The sequence below is a fragment of the Geotrypetes seraphini genome, chromosome 12, assembly GCF_902459505.1.
Source record: "Geotrypetes seraphini chromosome 12, aGeoSer1.1, whole genome shotgun sequence".
NCBI lineage: Eukaryota > Metazoa > Chordata > Amphibia > Gymnophiona > Dermophiidae > Geotrypetes > Geotrypetes seraphini.
In genome coordinates this window covers 1,800,420-1,821,434 of record NC_047095.1, presented here as the reverse complement: position 1 = coordinate 1,821,434, position 21,015 = coordinate 1,800,420, and the positions used below count along the sequence as shown (strand labels likewise).

Below are 21,015 nucleotides of genomic sequence, written 5' to 3'. Positions count from 1 at the left end.
GATTGGGCGGGCGGACGGGGGGAGATGTCGGTTCGCGGGGGTGATGCTGGTTCTTGAGAGTGGGGTGGAAGCGTGCCAGTGGCCTTGGGGGGAATCTTTTAGGGAAGTGGAACGAATCAAGTGAGTTTCCTTTACTTTCTATGGGGAAACTTGCTTTCATATACGAGCACTTTGGTTTACGAGCATGCTTCTGGAACGAATTATGCTCGCAAACCAAAGTTCCACTATACTTGTATATACAGTAATATATAAACTGCAGTAATACTGTAAAAGCAGAATGTCAAATTCCTTTCCCTCTGCATGCAGTACAGCACTGCACTTCGTATGCATAATATAGAGGAAACAAATCTATCTCATGCATAATTATTGCGGGTATTCTGAAAACCTGACAGGCTGAGTGTTCCCAAAGACTGGGCTGAGAACTACCATTGTATTAGCTTCTTCTCTTCCCTCCCTGGCTCCTTTGCTCTCATTTTGCTACCCTGCCCCCCCCCCCCCACACACCTCTGTACCTTAACTTCCTGGGCAATGCTTTTTCTTTCCAGCAGGATTTCAGAGAAGGACCTGTGTGCAAGTAGCCGTTTAATGGTTGCCTGTACTAACAGCTCCAGAGCGTTGGACAAATTGAAGATGGAGGTAAAGAGGAGACGGGCATTCTCCATTCTGTAATAGCAGATTGCATTGATCTCCAGAGTGAACATGTCTTTGGTTACAATCTAGACAGGAAAAAAACCGACACATTTTCTGAAGTCAACATCAACATGAATTGACTAGCAGAGTAAGTGCTGACATAGCCACAATTGTGGCTTGTTCGTCAAAAGAAGCATTTTCAGGTCTCATGCTCCTCATTGTTCAAGGATCAGTAATTACACTCAAAGATTTACTTTTACTGAGAGTCAGGAAATTGATGGAACAGTCAAACCACTGGTATCCAAATACATTTTTAAATGCCAACATTAAGTCGGAGGAAACACCAGTTACTAACCCACATTCAGCATTTATTTTTAAATGGTTATAGTATCATAAAATAGTACTTGCCTCATGAAAGGGGATCTCAGTGGTCTTCAGACGAAGGTCTACTTTATGATAGGTGTCCAGGCATGGCAAGAAGAAGAAAAGACCTGTTCAACAAAAGCAGATTAGCTCCCCTGAGGTGAAATCTCATTCTCAGGATATGACTCGGGCCTGTATCAGCATTTGGGCAAACTAGAAATAGGGGTCGTTTGAGAAGCCTTGCAGATCTCCACATATAAATAATGGCATTTACATGTGTAAATTGCACAAAAGTGAAAATGGCAATCTCAGAATGCTACTTTTTACATATACAGTGGTACCTCGGTTTACGAGTGCACTGGTTTGCGAGTGTTTTGCAAGATGAGCAAAACATTCGCAAAATCGGCGCCTCGGAAACCGAGCGTGGCTCGATTTACGAGCAACCCCCCGTGATCCGGCACCCCCCCCCCCGCTGCGATTGGGCACACCCCCCCCCAACGCCGCTTCTTACTGTCTTCTGGGCCTGGGCACCGGCATGTCCTGTGGGTTGGTGCCGTTGCCTGAAGATCTGCCTCCTCTTCTTGCTGGGCCTTGAGCATCTGCGCATGCTCAAGGCCTGCGAGTTCACATTCTCTCCGAGGAGATCGCGGAGAGAACGTGAACTCACAGGCCTTGAGCATGCGCAGATGCTCAAGGCCCAGCAAGAAGAGGAGGCCGATCTGCCCAGATGACGGTAAGAAGCGGCGGGGGGATGCCCAATCGCAGCTGGGGGGGAGGGTGCCGAATCGCAGGGGGAGGGTGCCGGATCGCAGGGCCTTCGGGGGGAGCAATGCCAGTTCTCGGGGGGGGGGGGGGGGGGGAAATGTATCAAAGCGAGTTTCCATTATTTCCTATGGGGAAACTCACTTTGATAAACGAGCATGCTCCTGGAACGGATTATGCTCTTAATCCAAGGTACCACTGTATATAGATGCACAGATTCAGAGGGGGTATGTCTTGGGCAGGCTAGAAAAATAAATAAATGCATTTTCCATTTGGAATGACTCTGTCTATCTCAGGTAGGCATCATTAGGAGTTTCAGGGTGCCTTGACTTAGATGTCACTAGGTGTTGAGTGCATATCCGCAAGCAACCTAAATTGGCAATTAAAAAAAAATTGTTTTAATGGGTTTTTAATGGTGTGGGCAGTTATCATGCCATTTAGCCCATTAAAAGAACAATTAAGTTGTGCGTGAATTTTAGTTAGGCATTGCTAGGCATCTGTGATTAGGGCACCCAGTGACGCCTAACCTAGACTTCGTTTACAGAATCAAGCCCTGCGCGTAAAGTTGGGCGGCCAATTTTATAGAATTAGGGGATAATGTGCTACATTTTGCTAGTGCAAACATTGGGCAGGAACATGTCAGTCACCAGAAGACGATAGTACCTAAGGCAGTGGAAAGGAACACAGTACATGTACAGAAGGGGGATCCCTGTTGCTTCAACCCTGTGTTCCCCAGGGAGGGGAGAGCAGGATGCTCTGAGATTCTGAGGCAAAATCAAGTTAGTTACCAGGTCCTCTAGCCCTTCCAGGAAGGAGACGCCCCAGTCGGAATATAACTGCTCTCTCGTACTCGCGCACAATCTGAAATATCAAAGCAAGAAAGAAGAAAAATGAGTTTGAAAAAATGATAGAGGCATGGAAACTAATAGAAGTGATGGAAATGAGAAAAGGAAACCAAAAAAAACCTCTGTGGAGTGACGATGTTCCTAAATGGACTTTATTTGAAAGTGTCAAAGTTCCAAAGGTACACTGAAATCATCCACATAAAATAATTCCATCCACATAAAAGTAAATTATCCACATAAAGAGCCTTAAAGGACCTAGTCTGCTAGGGATACAGGACCCAACACGGTCCGCGTTTTGACAAAAAGTCTTCTTCAGGGGTCCTATAAAGGTGAGTACGTGGGAAACAATTGTGTGGTGAGCCGGACACTTTCAAATAAAGTCCATTTAGGAACATCGTCACTCCACAGAGGTTTTTTTTTTTGTTTTCTCTGGATTTTCTTCTTTGTGGATATTTTGGGGTCAATTCCTTTTGTTTTTTGCTTGGAAACGAGAAAAGGGACAGAGACAAAATCTCAGGTCGGAAAAGTTTCTTTTTCAAGGTTCAACGATGTTATTAATGTACTGTATAAATCATATCAAAACACAAAGGGCTCGAAATTCAGAAAATGCTGAGCTTCTAAATTTATGATCCTATTTCTGCCCTATTTTCAACCACACTTAAGAGCATACCCTTTCAGCTGAAAATTTATACTAAATTAGAAGCTTAAAAATTATGCTCGTAAATTTAGGCCTGCCATTAGTTTGCCTAGATTTATGAGCCTAATTTATAAGCCTAGTGCTAAGCTCCTAACTTGTTCTCCCCATCCTAAATCTGCTCCTGGGGACACCCACTTTTTTATGCTCCTAAATGTAAGAGTTTAGTGAGATTTTGAGTAAAAATGTATTCACTCAGTTCTAGTTCATTTTCAAAGAGGCCAATTTATGAGCATAACTCTCAAAGTTAGGAGAATAATCATTTGAATATTGGACCTAAGACTTTTTTTTACTGAATAGGAAAAACATGGAGAAGATTGGAAAGAAGTTGTTCATGTAAAGTTCTGGGGGCTTTGGATGGATCAAGGGTGTAACAGGCAAACACAATTACAGTGTTACTTATTCTTACTTTTCAAATGATAGTCATAGTTTTCAGGGTATTTGAACTCTGACTCTTTCTTAACTATGAACATTAAGAGGGTTTACACTAGTGCTGCCCGATTCAGGAAAAAAAATTTTGATTCGATTCAGCCTATTTAATTGGTTTTTCGATTCGATTTTCCTTCCCAATTGGATGTTTTTTCAAACATCCTGGTGGGTTTATTTTACAGCCTCTTCACCCTCTTTGCCTTCTCCTAATCTCACTGGTGCTGTGGTGTAAACAAAATCAACAAACAAAAAAGACTTTTCCTCTCTCTGTTAAATCCTAACTCACGTTTGCGGTCTAACACCAGCTTTGGCAGGATACACATTTCAAATCTGACAAATTGTAATCACAAAACAGAAAATAAAATTATTTTTCCTACCTTTTGTTGTCTGGTCATTATTCAAATCTTGTTGGTCCCAGGCTCTGGTTGTCTTCTGATAACTTGCTTCCCAGGGTCTCCTTCTTTCTTCTTTCTCCGTGCTAACCATCCATCTGCCATCTCTGTCCTCTGTCCTCTGTTCCTTTTTTTTCGTCTCCCTCCACAGATCCTCCTTTTCTTAACTACCTTTTCATCCAGCATCTCTCCATCCTTCTCCACCACCCCAGGGTCCACCATCTCTCCCTTTCTTTTCTCAACTACCCTCCTATCCAGTATCTCTATCCCCCCTCCACACCATCCCTTGTGTCCAACTTCTCTCCCCTTCTGTTCCTTCTCTCCCTAAATCCCATTGTCCATCATCTCTCTTCTTCTCCTCTATTTTTAGACCCATTATTTCTTCCCCCAAAGTCCAGCATATGCATATCTCTTTGAACCCCCCCTTCCCTCCCTCCCTCCGTTGAAGGTCTGTCCCCCCTGAAGGCCTGCACCCCACCCTGAAGACCTGCCTGTCCCCCCTGAAGGCCTGTCTCCACCCCTTGAAGGCCCGTTTCCCCCCCTTGAAGGCATGTCCCCTTCCCTTAAAGGCCTGTCTCCCCCCCCTTGAAGGCCTGTCTCCCCCCCTTGAAGGTCTGCCTGCCTGTTCCCCCTAAAGGCCTGTCCCAACCCCCACACCAAAGGACTGCTCACACACACCCCTCCCACAGAAGGCCTGCGAGTTCCCCCTGGCCTGCCACTGGTGTTCGGCTTCCCCCCTGGTCTTCCTGCACCCATTTACCTTTGAAGAGTAGCCTGCACAGAAGATCGCAGCATTAGCGATGTCTGCAAACAGCTTCGGAGCTGTTTCCTCTGCCACAGTCCCGCCCCCTCCTCTGATGTCAGAGGAGGGGCGGAACCGCGGCAGAGGAAACAGCTCCGAAGCTGTTTGCAGACATCGCTAATGCCGCGATCTGTGCAGGCTACTCTTCAAAGGTAAATGGGTGCGGGGAAGCCAGACGCCAAGGGGGGGAACCGGACACCGGGGGGGGGAACCGGACGCCAGGGGGGGACTGGACAGCAGCACTTCGCGACTGACCCTCCCCCTCGCCCTCTAAAGCAGGTGCGACAGCGGCCGGCCAACAAGAGCAGCACTGCCGCTCCTGCTTTAGGGTGCGAGGGGGGAGGGTCAGCTGAATTGGGAAGCCGATTTTTGTTATTTTAAATTGATTCGAATCGATTCACCCAAAGTGAATCGGTGAACCGATTTGAATCGTGAATCGGGCAGCACTAGTTTACACTGATTGGTGAAGTAATCACATTGTGGAAGTAATCACAAAAGTGGAAGTAAAGGAGAAGTAGGGAATTACAGGCCGGTAAGTCTGACTTCTATGGTAAGCAAATTAATGGAAACGCTTTTAAAACAGAGAATGGTGAAGTTTCTAGAATCCTGAATTACAGGACTGGAGGCAACATGGATTCACTAGAAGTAGGTCTTGTGTGACAAATCTGATCAATTTCTTTGACTGGGTGACCAGAGAATTGGATAGAGGATGTGCGCTAGATGTGGTGTATTTAGATTTTAGCAAAGCCTTTGACAGTGTTCCACACAGACGTCTAATAAACAAACTAAGTTTCTTTGGGATGGGTTCCAAAGTGGCGGGCTGGGTCAAGAACTGGTTGAGTGGAAGGCGACAGAGTGTAGTGATCAATGGAGATTGCTCTGAGGAAAGGGATGTTACCAGTGATGTGCCTCAAGGTTTTGTTCTGTTCTTGGGCCTGTTCTTAGTAAGATCTGCAGATGATACCAAAATCTGCAATAGAGCAGACACGCTGGATGGTGTGAACAACATGAAGAAAGACCTGGTGAAGCTTGAAAAATGGTCTGAAATTTGGCAGCTAAAATTTAATGCTACGAAATGCAAGGTCATGCATTTGGGCTGCAAAAACCAGAGGGAACGGTACAGTTTAGGGCAGTGGTCTCAAACTCAAACCCTTTGCAGGGCCACATTTTGGATTTGTAGATACTTGGAGGGCCTCAGAAAAAATAGTTGATGTCTTATTAAAGTAATGACAATTTTGCATGAGGTAAAACTCTTTATAATTTATAAATCTTTCTTTTTGGCTAAGTCTTAATAATATTTTCATTTATAGCTAAAGAAACATATGATCAAAAAACTGTTTTATTTTACTTTTATGATTATGATAAACATACCGAGGGCTTCAAAATAGTGCCTGGCGGGCCGTATGTGGCCCCCAGGCCGCGAGTTTGAGACCATCGGTTTAGGGGGCAAAGAACTTATGTGCACGACAGAAGAGCGGGACTTGGGTGTGATTGTATGTGATGATCTTAAGGTAGCCAAACAGATTGAAACGGTGACGGTGAAAGCTAGAAGGATGCTAGGTTGCATAGGGAGAGGTATGGCCAGTAAGAAAAAAGAGATATTGATGCCCCCTGTATAAGACTTTGGTGAGACCTCATTTAGAATATTGTGTACAATTCTAGAGACCGCACCTTCAAAAAGATATAAAAAGGATGGAGTCGGTCCAAAAGAAGGCTACTAAAATGATGCGTAATCATCATCATAAGGTGTATGGGGACAGACTTAAAGATCTCAATCTGTATACTTTGGAGGAAAGGCGGGAGAGGGGAGATATGATAGAGACGTTTAAATAACTACGTAATATAAATGTGCATGATTTGAGTCTCTTTCATTTGAAAGAAAACTCTGCAATGAGAGGATGAAGTTAAGAGGTGATAGGCTCCGGAATAATCTGAGGAAATGCTTTTTTACAGAGACTGTGTCTGAATTCACGAGGACCTGGGATAGGCATGTGGGATCTCTCAGAGAGACAAAGAGATCATGGTTACTGTGGATGGGCCGACTAGATGGGCCATTTGGCCTTTGTCTGCCATCATGTTTCTATGAATACTTTCCCCATCTCTTCCTGTTTGTCAATGAATAGAAGTCTAATTTTCCCTTGCTTTGATTACTGCATCAATCTGTTGTTGAGTTTGTCAAAAAATTGTTTAAAATCTTTACAATTTACCCAAAATGTGACCCAGAATTTTAGCTGGATGCCTCAATATACTTACAGTATATTATACTATTTTGAAAAAAAAATTTCATTGGTTATCAATTGAACAAAGGGTAAAATTTAAGTCTGGTTTTTAAATCACTTCACTAAATGATTTCACATATTATCGCTTCAAGTTTGTGACTTTATCAACCTGCTAGAGCATTTCTAATTTCTAGCCAGGAATTACTTGAGATCTTTTTTCATCTAATTAGATTGGAAGTACATAGGAAATCTTTGCTCAGATTAATGGGTCCTAACCTAAGGCTGTTGTGATTTATCAAACGGACACTCACTGGAGGGCCTCTTAAGCATGCACAGATGTGACGCAATGATGTCACATTCATGCGCGCATGTGATTGCATCATACCCGTGCATGCTCAGAGGCCCTCCAGACACAGCCCTGAACTTGAAACCCCAGATGAACTGATGCTTTCTAAAAATCCATCTGCACACCCAGACAGTCCTCTAAAAAGAGGACATGTCTGGGTAAATCTGGACATTCGGTAACCTTAGTACATGTAGTCTAGTGGGCAGCTTACAAACAAGCTCAAAACAGTCCCATTTACATTAGATGGTAATATGGTCTAGTGCACACATGTCAAACCCAAGGCCCAGGCTCAGAATCTGGCCCGCCTAGCCATTTTATGTGGCCCACAGTGACTATATCACATCTAAGTGCCTGACTGTGCAGCTCCAGTGGTGCTCCAAGCGCCTGAACGCGCTGCCCCACTCCCAGCGGTGCTCCAAGCTCCTTACCATGCTGCCTCGGTATCCATTTGCAGGCAGAAGGACCCAGTCCCAGTGTAAAAGCTAGGTTGGATCAGGGCACTCCACAAGTGCCTGACCGCACCAAGGGTGTCTGAGGGTGAGGAAAGATCTATACTTTTACTAAGACACGTATCTTAATAAAAAATTTGGCCCGCGACTTAGCCTGTGTTTTAGATTTCGACCCCTTATGTGATTGAGTTTGACATCCCTAGTCTAGTGGATTAACAGGGCAAACTGATTAAAAGGAATTTATTTTCGTTATGTATTGTGCAATTGTTGTTTTTATATGTAACTCCCCCTCCCCCAGAACTTTGGAGGGGGCGGTTTATAAATTTCTTAAACAAATAAAATTGGATTGAATGGAGGCTGGGATAAGTGTCTGAATCCATACTTCCACAGTAGTCATTTTTGTTTGCTGTATTATCTCTGGAAACAGGCTTGGCCTAACAGCCTTTCAAACTTTCCCCAAATCCCTGCCTATAAATAAAACACGAATTTAGGGGGGGAGGGGCTTGTCTCTTGGAAGGTATGCCCAGAGCTGGTGGGTACCCTAGGGTCATCACAGTTCAGACCCTGGGGGAGCATGTTTCTTTCCTTTTTTCGTAGTACCGGCTTGCCTGGTCCTTCCTTGGGCTTTCCATGCTCGGGGTGGGGAGGGGGGGGTCTTCAAACTCCCATGCACCACGGCGGCAATCTCACAACCCACTCCCTTCTTGAGGGGGGGATTGGAGGGGATTTCTGGAATTCATGGGGCTAGCAGGTGGATATAAACGACACATGACTTTGTACTATTACGCCTTGTTCTAGTGGATTTCTCGCCTATTTTCGGTGTCTTTTGTATTTTCGGTGTTTTAGTATGGTTCCGCCTTATTTCAGTCAATAAAAATTGTTTACAATCTAAATAAAACACGAAAGTTGAGAACTATTGCAGTGAGAAGCTTTACTTACCTTCATACAGAACCAGATAGACAAGGGCAAAGTAAGCAAAAGCAGGAGGAATGATAGGATGATGAGGAGCCACTCACAAACTCCCAGACCGACAGCCTGGACACCTAACACAAACAGGGAAAAGGCAACTCAGTATAAATAAAACGCACAGATCTAGACAACACAATCTACTGATCCTGGAAAGACTGAGGGCTAGATTCACTAAACTCACCGATCATTTCCCGACCCGATTCACTAACCTTCTGCCAAATCAATCTCCCACCCAATCCAATCTGACCATACAAATGAGGGGAAATGGCATGCATGAGTAGGAAGCCCTCGATTCACTAAGCAGAAGAAACACCGATTGGGTTTTCCGATCCGAAATGAAGCGACTGCTAAGGACCAGTCACTTACTGTCCTTGCCGACTCTCCTGCTCTCTGCCGCCCTGAAACCCAAGTATCACGGTTACAACCCCAACCATCAAAATAAAAAATATAAAACTGTAAAATATCTATACATATGCATACAAACTCCCTTTTTATATATTCTGTAAAAGCGCAGTGCTAGTCCGTGGGTTTAACCCGCGGGTTTAAAGCGTGTTCTGTTCCATAATCTGGCTGCACAAAAATCATTCTTTTTTTTTTATTATTATAATTTTTAATAATTACAATATCCAATAACTCAAAGGAAAAAAAGGGATCTCATAAACAATACATAATCAATCATACATAATTCCTTTTTAAGCCCACATAATGGAGAGACATGATACAATTCCAACAACAAATTTTAAGAAAAGATAAATGAAATAATTCTCAATTCACCCTGGCGAACCTTGAATCATTCCTTACTTTAATAGGGATTCTAACTTTCTCCTCTTTTTTCTCAGCAGTGAAACTTAAAGGAAAATTAAACTCATTTCTGTTCTCTAGCAACTAAGAATTGTTGTAATTGAATGGGATCCCAAAAAACTTATTCAATGTCTTGTACCTTGATTAAATATTTACATGGAAATTTCAGGTAAAAAGATGCCTCTAGAGCCAAAACTCTAACTTTTAATTTCAAAAACTCTTTCCTCCTTAACTGAGTAGCTCTAGAGACATCTGGAAAAATTCTAATCAAGTCCCCACAAAATTTTGTTAACCTATTTTTAAAATAAAGTTTCATTATTAACATCTTATCTATCTCACTCATGCATGTTATCACCAGGGTGGACCGGCTCTGAATCTCATCCTGGGTATCTTCCAGAAATTCAGTCAGATTAATTTTGGTTGTGACCAAATGGTCCACCTCCTGGGCAGATTCTATTTTTTTTTTTTTTTTTTGAGGAACATAATAATAATTATTAATTGGAAAATTCTCTGCATTGGCCAATCCCAGTATTTCTTTAAAAAATTTCCTTAACAGAATTTCAGGTGATAGTAAATGAGTTACTGGGAAATTGACCAAGCGGAGATTTCTCGCTCTATGCATATTTTCCATAGATTCCATTTTAGAATGTATCGCTGTAGAATCTTTAACAGCAGATACTGAGACAGCTTGAAGTATATTACATTGAGTTTCCATAACGTTTAATCGTTTATCCAAACAACTCAAATTGGAATCTACATTTTCTAGTTTATGAGAAACAAACTGTGAAAAATCCACCATTTGTTTCATCGTTGACCTGAGAAACCCTTCAACTCTAGAAATACCTAACCACAAATCTTTAAGGGTAATATCCTGTGCTTCCTCCGTTAATGGATTTTCCTCTACAACACCTGAAAAATCAAGTGATTTGGGTATTTCAGTATAAACTAACTTATTAATCTGAGTGGAGGATACCACTTGTTCGTTGGAAATAGTAGGATTTATATTCCTACTATCACTTGATACTGGATGAAGAAGAGGAGTCCGTTCGAGAGGACTCATTGAAGCACCTGACAAAGAGGAATTCATATTAAGTGGTACTACTGAAGGATTTTCAGTTAATAATATTAAATGCCTATCCATAGGGCCAGATACAGCTGGTGTTGAGCTCTTAGGTTTAATTTTTATTTTCCCCATATTCAGTCTAACCACAAATATACAAGTAATTAATACAAACTTAAGTTCCGGCTCCTCGTGGCTCCAAGGGGCCTAGCGTGCCCCTTTGGGCACGCCCCTTCGGCCATGCTCTGCGGCCGCAACCACGGCAGCGGCTTCACTTTAAACAGTTGGAGACAGACCCGGTGACGTCAGGGGTCCGTCTCAATCAATGCCTGCCAGTTGAGCTAAGAGAAGGAACCGCTACTGCAGGAGGCTCAGGAGCAGCAACAAAAGTCACCTCCAATATCCCTCAGGGTAGGTATCAAGCTCCCGAGTTAGCCGCAGCAGCGGCTTCACCTTAAACAGTTGGAGATGGACCCGGTGACGTCAGGGGTCCGTCTCAATCAATGCCTGCCAGTTGAGCTGAGAAGAGAAGGAACCGTTGTTGCAGGAGGCTCAGGAGCAGCAACAAAAGTCACCTCCAATATCCCTCAGGGTAGGTATCAAGCTCCCTCATTCCTTTTAAAATGTCCACTCGTAGGGCCTGCAACTGCAGCCACCTCTCCCCCTGTATTTTGAGCTTGCTTGTGCGAAGAGCAAGCGCATGCGCAAATGGCATCTACAACTAACAAGGATAATCTGCGCATGCGTCTCGATCGTTTGTGGGCATGTGTCCGATCAGACCATTTGCATGTTGAATCTGTAGTGAATGGTCGCTCGGCAAAACTCGACCACAAATCGCCCAACAACAATCCAGATCGGTGAGTTTAGTGAATCTAGGACTGAGTCCTAAGAAGCAAAATAAAATACTGTAGATCTGACAGAGAAGTGGACAAGAGAATGTACTTTATTCTGCTCGCATTCTGGAATAAAAGACAGCACACATGTTTTTTTCTATTCATTTGAACTCCCTGTTTACCACAGCATTCATAGAATGGTCTCTTTATTGCCAGTGGTAAAACCAAACAAGTATTATAGACTAGAGCTGCCTGATTCACAATTTAAATTGATTCACTGAATCAATTCGAATCAATTTGTTTTATTTTTAAAAAAAAGTCACTGATTTAGGCCTGCTGTTAGGTTTTCTCTCTGCTGGAGTCCAATCCTGTCCCATCCCTGTTACCACCCGACAGTCTTCCTTCCCTAACCAATCCTATGGACTTATCAGATCCCCTCCATTCCCCTATATCCCCCCACCCCTTTACTCTAATCCCTTAACTCCCCTACTTATAGTGGCCTTATGTTCCGGCCCTCTAACATTGGCACTCCAATTCCCGCTGCTCATTACATTCCACTTCACTCCACTCTCCAATCCCACCAATAACTCGACTTGACTCAAATATCAACTTGGCAAAACAATCTTTGGCCGCAACTTTATTTCATTACAATTGTCTCTTGAATACATTCTTCAGCATAGTATAAGATAACTCATTAACACATTAGCCACCCTACTCCGCAGTGCAGCTGGGCAACTCCATCCGGTATCAGAACTAGTTCCCATTATTTAATGGTATTCTTTTACTCCTGTTTCTTTGGAGTATTTCAATGTCTTGACCTGGGTGTCCCCTCTCCATGTCCTATCTAAAAAGGGGACTTTAAATGTACCAGCCCTTCACTCAGTATGTGAAAATAACACAAAATTACATTTGAAAGACCCAACCAGTACTAACAACATCTCAATATTACTACTATTAATTATTTCTAGAGCGCTATCAGACGTGTGCAGCCCTGTACAGAGTCACGAAGGAGATGGTCCCTGCTCGAAAGAGCTCATAATCTAAACAAGAAAGACAAACAGGATGTCAGGGTGGGGGGATATAGTTAAGGTTAATCTGCTGGCTAGGGTGGTGAGTACTGAGCAGTGGGGAATAAGGTTATGGATTGAAGGCTATATAAAAAAGGTGGGTTTTCAGTCTGCTTTTAAACAAGGGAAGGACAAACTCAGGTAGTTCATTCCAGACATACGGGGCAGCTAGATGTAAGGAACAAAGTCTGGAATTGGCAGTAGAGTAGACAAGTACAGATAAAAGCAGCTTATCTGAGGATACTATAAGGAGAGATAAGAGAGGAGAGATACTGAAGGTCTGCGGCATTAACACACTTGTAGGTTAGTAATAAGAGTTTGAACTGTATGCAGAGGTGGATAGGGAGCCAGTGAATTGATTTGAAGAGAGGGGTACGGTGAGTGTAGCGAGGTTGGAAGTAGATAAGTCATGCAGCTGAATTTTGCACTGATTGCAGCGGGGAGAAGCGGTTCTGCGGGAGACCTGTTAGAATAGAATTGCAGTAGTCTAAGCATGAGAGTGTGGACAAGGTGAAAGTAAGTTGAGGCAGCGACAGAGAATAGCACGCTCGAGTAGCTTGGATAGGAATGGGAGAAGGGAGACAGGGCAATAGTTGGTCAGGCAGGCAGGGTCCAGTTGACTTCCCAGTTGCAATGCAGTTAGCCACAGCTTACCATTAGAGCTGAGAAAAGAGGAATCTTTAATCAATTTTAAAAGATATTTAAAGGCCCATTTTTTTTTATCAATTAGCTTTTTCATGTTCAGCTAACTGAAATCCTCTGTTACAATCTGCATTGTAAAGGAAAGTGCACTATAAAGTATATGGACTTGTATGTGGATTATAAAGTATATGGAGGAATGATAGGATGATGAGGAACCACTCACAAACTCCTAGACCGACAGCTTGGACTATTTTTACATTTGTGGTTGGGTTTTTTTTTTTTCTCTTTCCTATTTTTAATGGAGTTCATTTCATTGCTTTGATTATTTTGAAAACCGCTTTGATCTTATTTGTAGCTTAAGTGGTATATAAAGAGTTTTAATAAGCATAAACACAAACACATGTGGACATCTACTTGCTAAAACCACAGCCTATTACAATAGTAGAAATCCCAACCCAAAACAGTAGTGATTGTGTCGGTGCAACAAATCTAACAACAGAAATGTCACAAAACAGTTCAATAAGATTAAGAGTATACTTCTGCCAAACTGTCAAAAAAATAGAGTAAAACTGAGGGAGTGATGAGTATTTTCACAGTTATGAAGGCCATGTATTTTGTGTTCTATATAGCCACTATATAAATATATGCCCTATCCGGGCTCTGTCTGTGAACTTCCAGTGCCACTGTAAAGAGAGAGCGGCTAGAAATTCTTACACCATTCTCTGGATATTGTTAGTTCAAATATGGGCATTTCTTCTAACTATGGATAGTTGACAACATTTGGCTGCTCTCCAGATAGATATGTGGCCAAAATTAGAAAAGCAAACAGACTGGCCAAACGTAAATCATGTAGCTTTCCAGGTAGCAGCTGAATAATGTCACTATTTAATAGCTCACTTCCTTGCAATGGCAGTGGTTAAAGTTACATCCTCAGCACCCTGGGGTTGTGGGTTCAAACTCACGCTGCTCCTTGTGACCCTGGGCAAGTCACTTAATCCTCCCATTGCCCCAGGGATCCCTGAGGAAGACAGTTTTGTCGAAACACAGACCATGTTCGATTCATAGACCCCCAACAACTTGGGTCCTAGATATCTTGTCATGTGGATTATCTGACTGTACTTTCAATAAAGCATAAAGCCTGCATCTTGAACATCACCTTCTCCACAGTGGTTTTGTTTTTGTTGACCTTCATCATTGGCCATATGTTAATTTGTTTTTCATTTTTTGTTTATTTAAATACCCTTTCAAGGAATTGTGATATTTATGGTTACTGTTTTGGAATACATAAGTGGAAAAATTTTATATCATACTTTATTAACATACGAACAGCCACTGCTGGGTCATACCAGTGGTCCATCGTGCCCAGCAGTCCACTCACACGGCAGTCCCCAGGTCAAAGACCAGCACCCTAACCGAGACCAGCCCTACCTGCGTTCGTTCTGGTTCAGCAGGAACTTGTCCAACCTTTTCTTCAATCCCATTAGTGCTAAATAGAGAAATTCTGTGCTGCTGTTTCTGTGGAGAGCAACCCTGAATACAGACGGGCAATTTAAATACTTCCACCAGATCCCGTCTCCAAAACAAACATTTTGGGCCGGATTCTGTAAATGGCACCATTGTCGGCGGATGCCTTACAAGCAGCCACCAATCATATATCAATCATGCAATAGCACCAGGTACAGAATCATGCCATCCAGCACCAGAAATGTAGGCCTACTTTTGATGTGAATCACACCTCCGCAGGCGTTTTAGGTCGCCCAATGCCATTTCTGATGCTAGCCGCGCCCACAGTGGTGTCAAGCGGTCTAAAGCGCCCATGGAGGCACAATTCTGGAGCTCATTTTTTTAGGCGCCTTGAAACTCAAGTTAAAAATATTGTTTAAATGGCATTTTTTTGTACTGAGCTTGGGTGCCTACCGGCGCATAAAGAATCCGGGCCCTTGTAAAAGATTGTGTATGCTCCAGAGGAGATGCAAAAGTTGACAGGGAAATTTTGACTGCTGCATTTGAATACAAGGGGGGTGCTGAAAAGTTCTGCCCAACTTCCTTAAGTCTGAGCATTATTTTGCCGCTGTAGCTGAAGAGAGTGTTATTATAATTCATTATATAAAGGGTTGTATCAAAAAGATATCAGGCGTCTTCAACTCATTCAAAATACGGCCATAAAAATCATCACAGGTTTGAAAAAATTTGATCATGTCATTCCTTTGCTAAAGAATGTACACTGGTTACCCATCCCACATCGGATTACTTATATAAAATTGCTCTTTGTACTTTCAAAACTCAACAGACTAATGTTCCTGCATTCATAGATAGACTTCAAATTCCATATGATCCTCCCAGAACCTTAAGATCCATCTCTCAATATACTCTTAGGCTCTGATTCTGTATAGGACGCCCGGCAGGGGTGTCCTATACAGAATCAGGGCCTACACTAACCCCGATTCTGTAACCGGTGTCCATGTTACAGATGCCGATTAGAGTAGACTCGGCCGCTACACTTATCGCGACAAGGGATCTCCCTGCCGCGATAAGTATAGCGGCTGCTTGTCCGATCACCAGCAGGAGGGTGCCCAACACCTCCTGCTGGAACGCCCCCCTACCGAAACTCCCGATCGATGGCAGGAGGGTGCTCAACCCCTCCTGCCGGAATGCCGCCCCCCCCAAAAAAAAAAAAACTCCCAATCAACGGCAGGAGGGTGCCCAACCCCTCTAGGTGCCTGGGCCAATCAGGCCTTAGGGTTAGTGCTAATGGGCAACCCGCTATGCCTAAGGCCTGATTGGTCCAGGCTTCTAGAGCCTGGGCAAATCAGGCCTTAGACTTAGCGGGGATGGGCCGGGAAGAAGCGGGCCTGCCGGCTGGATGAAAGCATGACCTGTCCAGCCACCCAATAATTTAGAGGTTAATTGGGGGGGGGGAGGTTAGGGTGGTCCATCAGGGGGGGTGGTGGTAGCGCAGGGGGGTCATTAGCGTAGGGGGGTCCAGAGTAGAGAGCTGCATGGGATCGGGGATGACGGGAATCCTGCGGGACCCACAGGGATCCTGCGGGTTCCCCCTTCGGGTCAAGGGGATCCCGTGGGGACGCCTCCTAGGGTCACGGGGATCCCGTGGGGACGCCCCTCGTGGTCTCGGAGATCCCATGGGGTTCAATACAACTCGTCTGATTTTCCTACCTGCCCTGCTGCGAGGCTCGTCTTCCATTTCCTGCCTGCCCTGCCTCAGCACACATAGCCAATCGGAAGTCTTCCCCAATGTCAGCGCTGACGTCGGAAGGAGGGCTTATGGAAGACTTCCGGTCGGCTATGTGTGCTGTGGCAGGGCAGGCAGGAAATGGAAGACGAGCCTCGCAGCAGGGCAGGTAAGAAAATCAGATGAGCAGTGTTCTCCCTAGCACCCGGTTTTCCCCCCGCCAGCTCAGCCGGTGCAGAGCCCTCCTCTCAAGCACAGGCTCTGCACTTTCACCCTCTTCTCGGCGCCTTGGAGCCTGCATTTATCACTTCCCTCTCTCCTCTCACTTTTCCAGCCCTCTCTTTCTCCTCTCACCTCCCCTGCAGTGCTCCAAACTTGCTGTGGGTCGCTGGCAACAATTGTAAACAATCCACTGTCCCTAAATGGCTCTGGGTCACTGAAAACCAGGTATGTTGGGGACATTCTGTGGCTGGAGTGAGCGTTTGGCTAGTAAAGGACTGATATTCAAGACTTAACTTGCCAAAGTCAATGGGACTGTGCTTAAAACTCAATCCTTCCTTTATGCCATTCACCATAGACTGTTAAATACTGAATATCCCACTTAACCTAGAGTTTAGCTGATTGTAAACCCATAGAGACACTGGATCTGGACAGGGGGGGAGAGAGGAGAGAGAGACAGAAAAGGACCTTGAGGAGGGGTTGGAATGCAGACCTGAACCAAAAGGGAGGGGGAAGACAGATCAGATGCTGGACTAGAGGGGGTAGAGAGGGGAAACACACTGAACTGAGGAGAGAGAGATGCCAGGACCTGGGGAGAGGGAGGACAAAGAGAGTGAGACAGACAGAAAGACCTGGAACAAAAGTGGGAGGACTCAATATGTTAGCTTTGGGAAATGTATATAGCAGATGTCTTTGTATTGTGTTCAAAAGAAAAGGAAATGCATTTTGTCTAGCTTTCAAAATCCTACATGGGATCCTCCCTCCATGTATCCCTCTTTCTTGGAACTCCTCAAACCCTAATACCACCAGATCCACCCACAAATTAAAACTATCCTTCCCCTCATTAAGAGGCATTTCTCATAAAGGAAAACTAGGGACCTCCCTTCCCTTCAGAATCACCGAGCTCTGGAACAACCTTTCCTCCCCTCTTCGGAACCTGAGCTCTCTCCAACTTTTCCGCAAACATCTGAAGACCTGGCTATTCTCAAAAATCTGATACTTATTCCATCTCTGGCTTTCTAAGCCCTCTAAAAACTCTTCATACTTGGACCTCTAACCCTTCATCTCCTGTAAACCTCTACCTTTCATTGTAGTTCCTTTCTATCCCATTTCCTGTAAACCGTGCCGAGCTCTACGAATGTGGAGATGATGCGGTATACAAACCTAAGATTTAGTTTAGTTTAGTTAGTTTAGTTCTATTTCTACAGTGTTGAAGTACTTGTTGACCCTTGATGTGACTGGTGGGGATCCCCAAGCACCGCCAGCAGAGGACCTCCTCTAGAGACGGCCAGAACTCCCCTCCACCAAGCACAGCAGTCATTGGCAGCATCCATGAGCCACTGAGGTGCCAGCATCTGTGACTCAGGGACGCTACTGCTGCCTACCAAGCTTGGCAAAAGGGACCCCCGGCCAACTGCAAAGGAAGTCCTCAGCTGACAGCTTGGGGGTTCTCATCAGCTGAGTATTTATTTATATTGTATATTTACATTAGAGGCTCTGGTAGAAACCCGTTTACAAAATATGTATTCTTCCCAATTAATATTTTCAAATTAATAAAGTTTCTTTGCTTATTTGTAAATGGGTCTCTACCAGAGCCTTTAATTCAGTAGCATAATTAAATGAAACAACAATTTCTGAAGTTTATAGGGACGGGCGGGGATGGAGGTGATTCCTTACGGGGACGGGTGGGGACGGAGGGATTCCTCGTGGGGATGGGTGGGGATGGGTGGGATTTTGGTGGGGCCGGGTGGTATTTCTGACCCCATGCAACTCTGTAGTCCGGAGGAGGTGCGGCTTTCCGGCAGGAGGGGTTGGGCACCCTCCTGCCGTCGATTGGGTGTTTCGGGAGGGCAGCGTTCCGGCAGGAGGGGTTAGGCATCCTCCTGCCGGCGATAGGACAGGCGGCCGTGGCCGTTATACTTATTGTGGCAGGGAGATCCCTTGCCACGATAAGTATAGTGGCCGCGTCTACTTACACAATGTAGGCCAGCATTTTGCTGGCCTACATTGTAAGTGTCTCTTCCTCTACTAGGGAGACGCGTAGGGCAGCCTAGGTTCGCCTAAGGCCCTTAGGCGAGCTTAGGCGGTCTTGTGGGCCTCCCTAGGCTCTCGGAGGCACCTTCAATATAGGCGGCCTGCCTGGGAAGCATTAAAAAAAAAAAAAATGCATCCTGATTGGCTGATTAAACAGCTGTAGGACGCCTACAGCTGCCTAAAATCGGGATGTACTTTGCAGAATCAGGGCCTTAATGTTCAGACAGGTGCAGACAGGATCAGTAATGTGAGAAAAAGAGCAGAATGGAAAGGGACTGGGTTATGTGGTATATGAACAGGATCAGTGAATGTGATTTTGCAAAACAAAACAGGTCAATATCCCTGGACAATATAAGGATGAACATATGTAGGAACAGATATACAGTTTCTGAATAGTGCTCGAGATAAAGTGGGGGAATGAAAGCAAGAGAGACAGGATGAGAGGAAGGAGAGGAGTGAGGGAGATGGCTGGAGAAGTGATGACAGGGATTGACAGTCAGGTCAGGTCAGGGTCACGCATCTGATATACTGCCGTTCTATGATACAACCATAAATATATAGGTACTGTCTGCTGGGAATTGAGAAAGTATACCAGTTTTAAAGTTTTATTAAAATCATGTAAAATATGGAAGCCATTTTTTAAATTGTCTAAAATTTAATGACCTAAACATACAAAGAGTAACGATTGCCCGCTCAACTCATTCTACGTAGGTGTCACATTGAACATCCCTCGTCTTTGTCTTCTGATAATTGTGGGGTGTCATCACCACACAGTTTCTTGTTTCTTTTGAGTAACATTTTAAAAAACGTTTTCTGGATTTTTAAAAATGATTTTGTGAATGAAGTAGAAATTCTATTGGGATATTAGCATCACTGTTGTATGAGCAGGGTTTCCGATTCTAGAGTTTTTATAAACTATAGATGCGGATGTCCACTTTTAAGCCAATTGGAAGCTTTGAGATAGTATAGAAATTCTGTGAATATTGGTGCTTTGATGTGAAAGCGATTTCGCACCAGGTGTCTTTTTTTTTTTTTTTAAAGATTTTTGCCTGTCTTTTGTTTTGCCCCTATAGTACTCACCTTCCTACCTTATCTCCATATCAACACGATTCTTGCTCATCCCCACTCAAGGGTTCAATGCAGTTCACAAAAGCACAAAAAAATTATAGTATGACTAAAATACATTAGATATAAACCAATCTAACAATTTCTACCAAATAAAAGAATCATACCATCTTCATTCCTTTCACTGTCCAGTAAAGCCATCACCTCAGTTTCAGCATCTGAGCCCACCACATCATCCACATCTACCACTGTGGACGTAGTAACTTTGTTGTCTACCGTAAGAGTGCTTCTGGTTTCCTTCTTTCGGTCTCTCACTCTCTCTCTTTGGGAGTCCTGATGCTTCTGGATAAACTTATTCCTGGTACTCTCTGCCTTTGCTCCCTTATTTTCTTTAGCTGCAAAATCTTCTTTATTTCTCCTCTGGGACTCCCTGGAAGAGCTCCTAGATCCCGTCTCCATCTTCAGTGGGGGCTCTAGAGTCAGGAGCATGCAGTTGACAGGAGGCAGCTGGTTAAGAAGTCAGAAGGGGGGAACATGTTTTATTCATCTTGGGAGCAACAGTGGACAGGATTGTAATTGGAGGAGGAGGAGGAGGAGTTGTTGCACAATATTAATAAGATTAATAATGTGCAGATCCTGTGGCACAGAAGAGAAGAGCCATGCAGCTTCCCAATCTAAGGGGCCCTTTTATAAAGCTGCATTAAGTGTGTGGCACAGTGGTTAGAGCTACAGCCTCAGCACCCTGAGGTTGTGGGTTCAAATTCCATGCTGGTCCTTGTGATCCTGGACAAGTTACTTAACCCCCCCATTGCCCCAGGTACATTAGATAGAGTGTGAGCCTGCCAGGACAGATAGGGAAAAAATGTTTGAGTACCTGAATGGAAACCACTTAGGTAATAAGTGGTATATAAATACTAAAAGAAATAAAAAATGAACAAAAAATGGCATTAACATGGGATTTGCTGTGGTACTTTTGAGATGTACACATGCTATCCATGCGCTAAAAAATAACAAAAAATGTGGTATTAGCGCGTTTTCTAGCAACTGCATTGCCACCCGCTAACCGATTTAACAAACGCTTAGTACATGAGCCCTTGCTGTTTACATAATAGGTGGTGGTAGGAGCTCATGTGCTAATGGCAAAATTAGCATGTGGCCATTAATTAATTTAAAAAAATTTGAAAATTTTACCTCAGCAGTAAAA

The 21,015-nt window shown here is 44.0% G+C and overlaps 1 protein-coding gene across 2 annotated transcripts in view; it reads right to left on the bottom strand.

The window, feature by feature from the left end:
• Positions 1-20,310, bottom strand: part of NPHS2 (NPHS2 stomatin family member, podocin) — a 38,757-nt gene extending 18,447 nt beyond the window's left edge. Inside the window, exons 1-5 of one of the 2 annotated variants that reach the window (XM_033916889.1) lie at positions 19,979-20,310; positions 8,871-8,974; positions 2,544-2,616; positions 1,039-1,121; positions 513-716 (exon numbers count right to left, since the gene is read on the bottom strand). In XM_033916889.1, coding sequence (XP_033772780.1) covers positions 513-716; positions 1,039-1,121; positions 2,544-2,616; positions 8,871-8,974; positions 19,979-20,300 — 786 coding nt within the window. In that variant the 5' untranslated portion in view covers positions 20,301-20,310. The remainder of the gene's footprint in view (positions 1-512; positions 717-1,038; positions 1,122-2,543; positions 2,617-8,870; positions 8,975-19,978) is intronic. The other variant, XM_033916890.1, reaches the window with a different exon arrangement.
• Between the last annotated feature and the right edge of the window lie 705 nt (positions 20,311-21,015).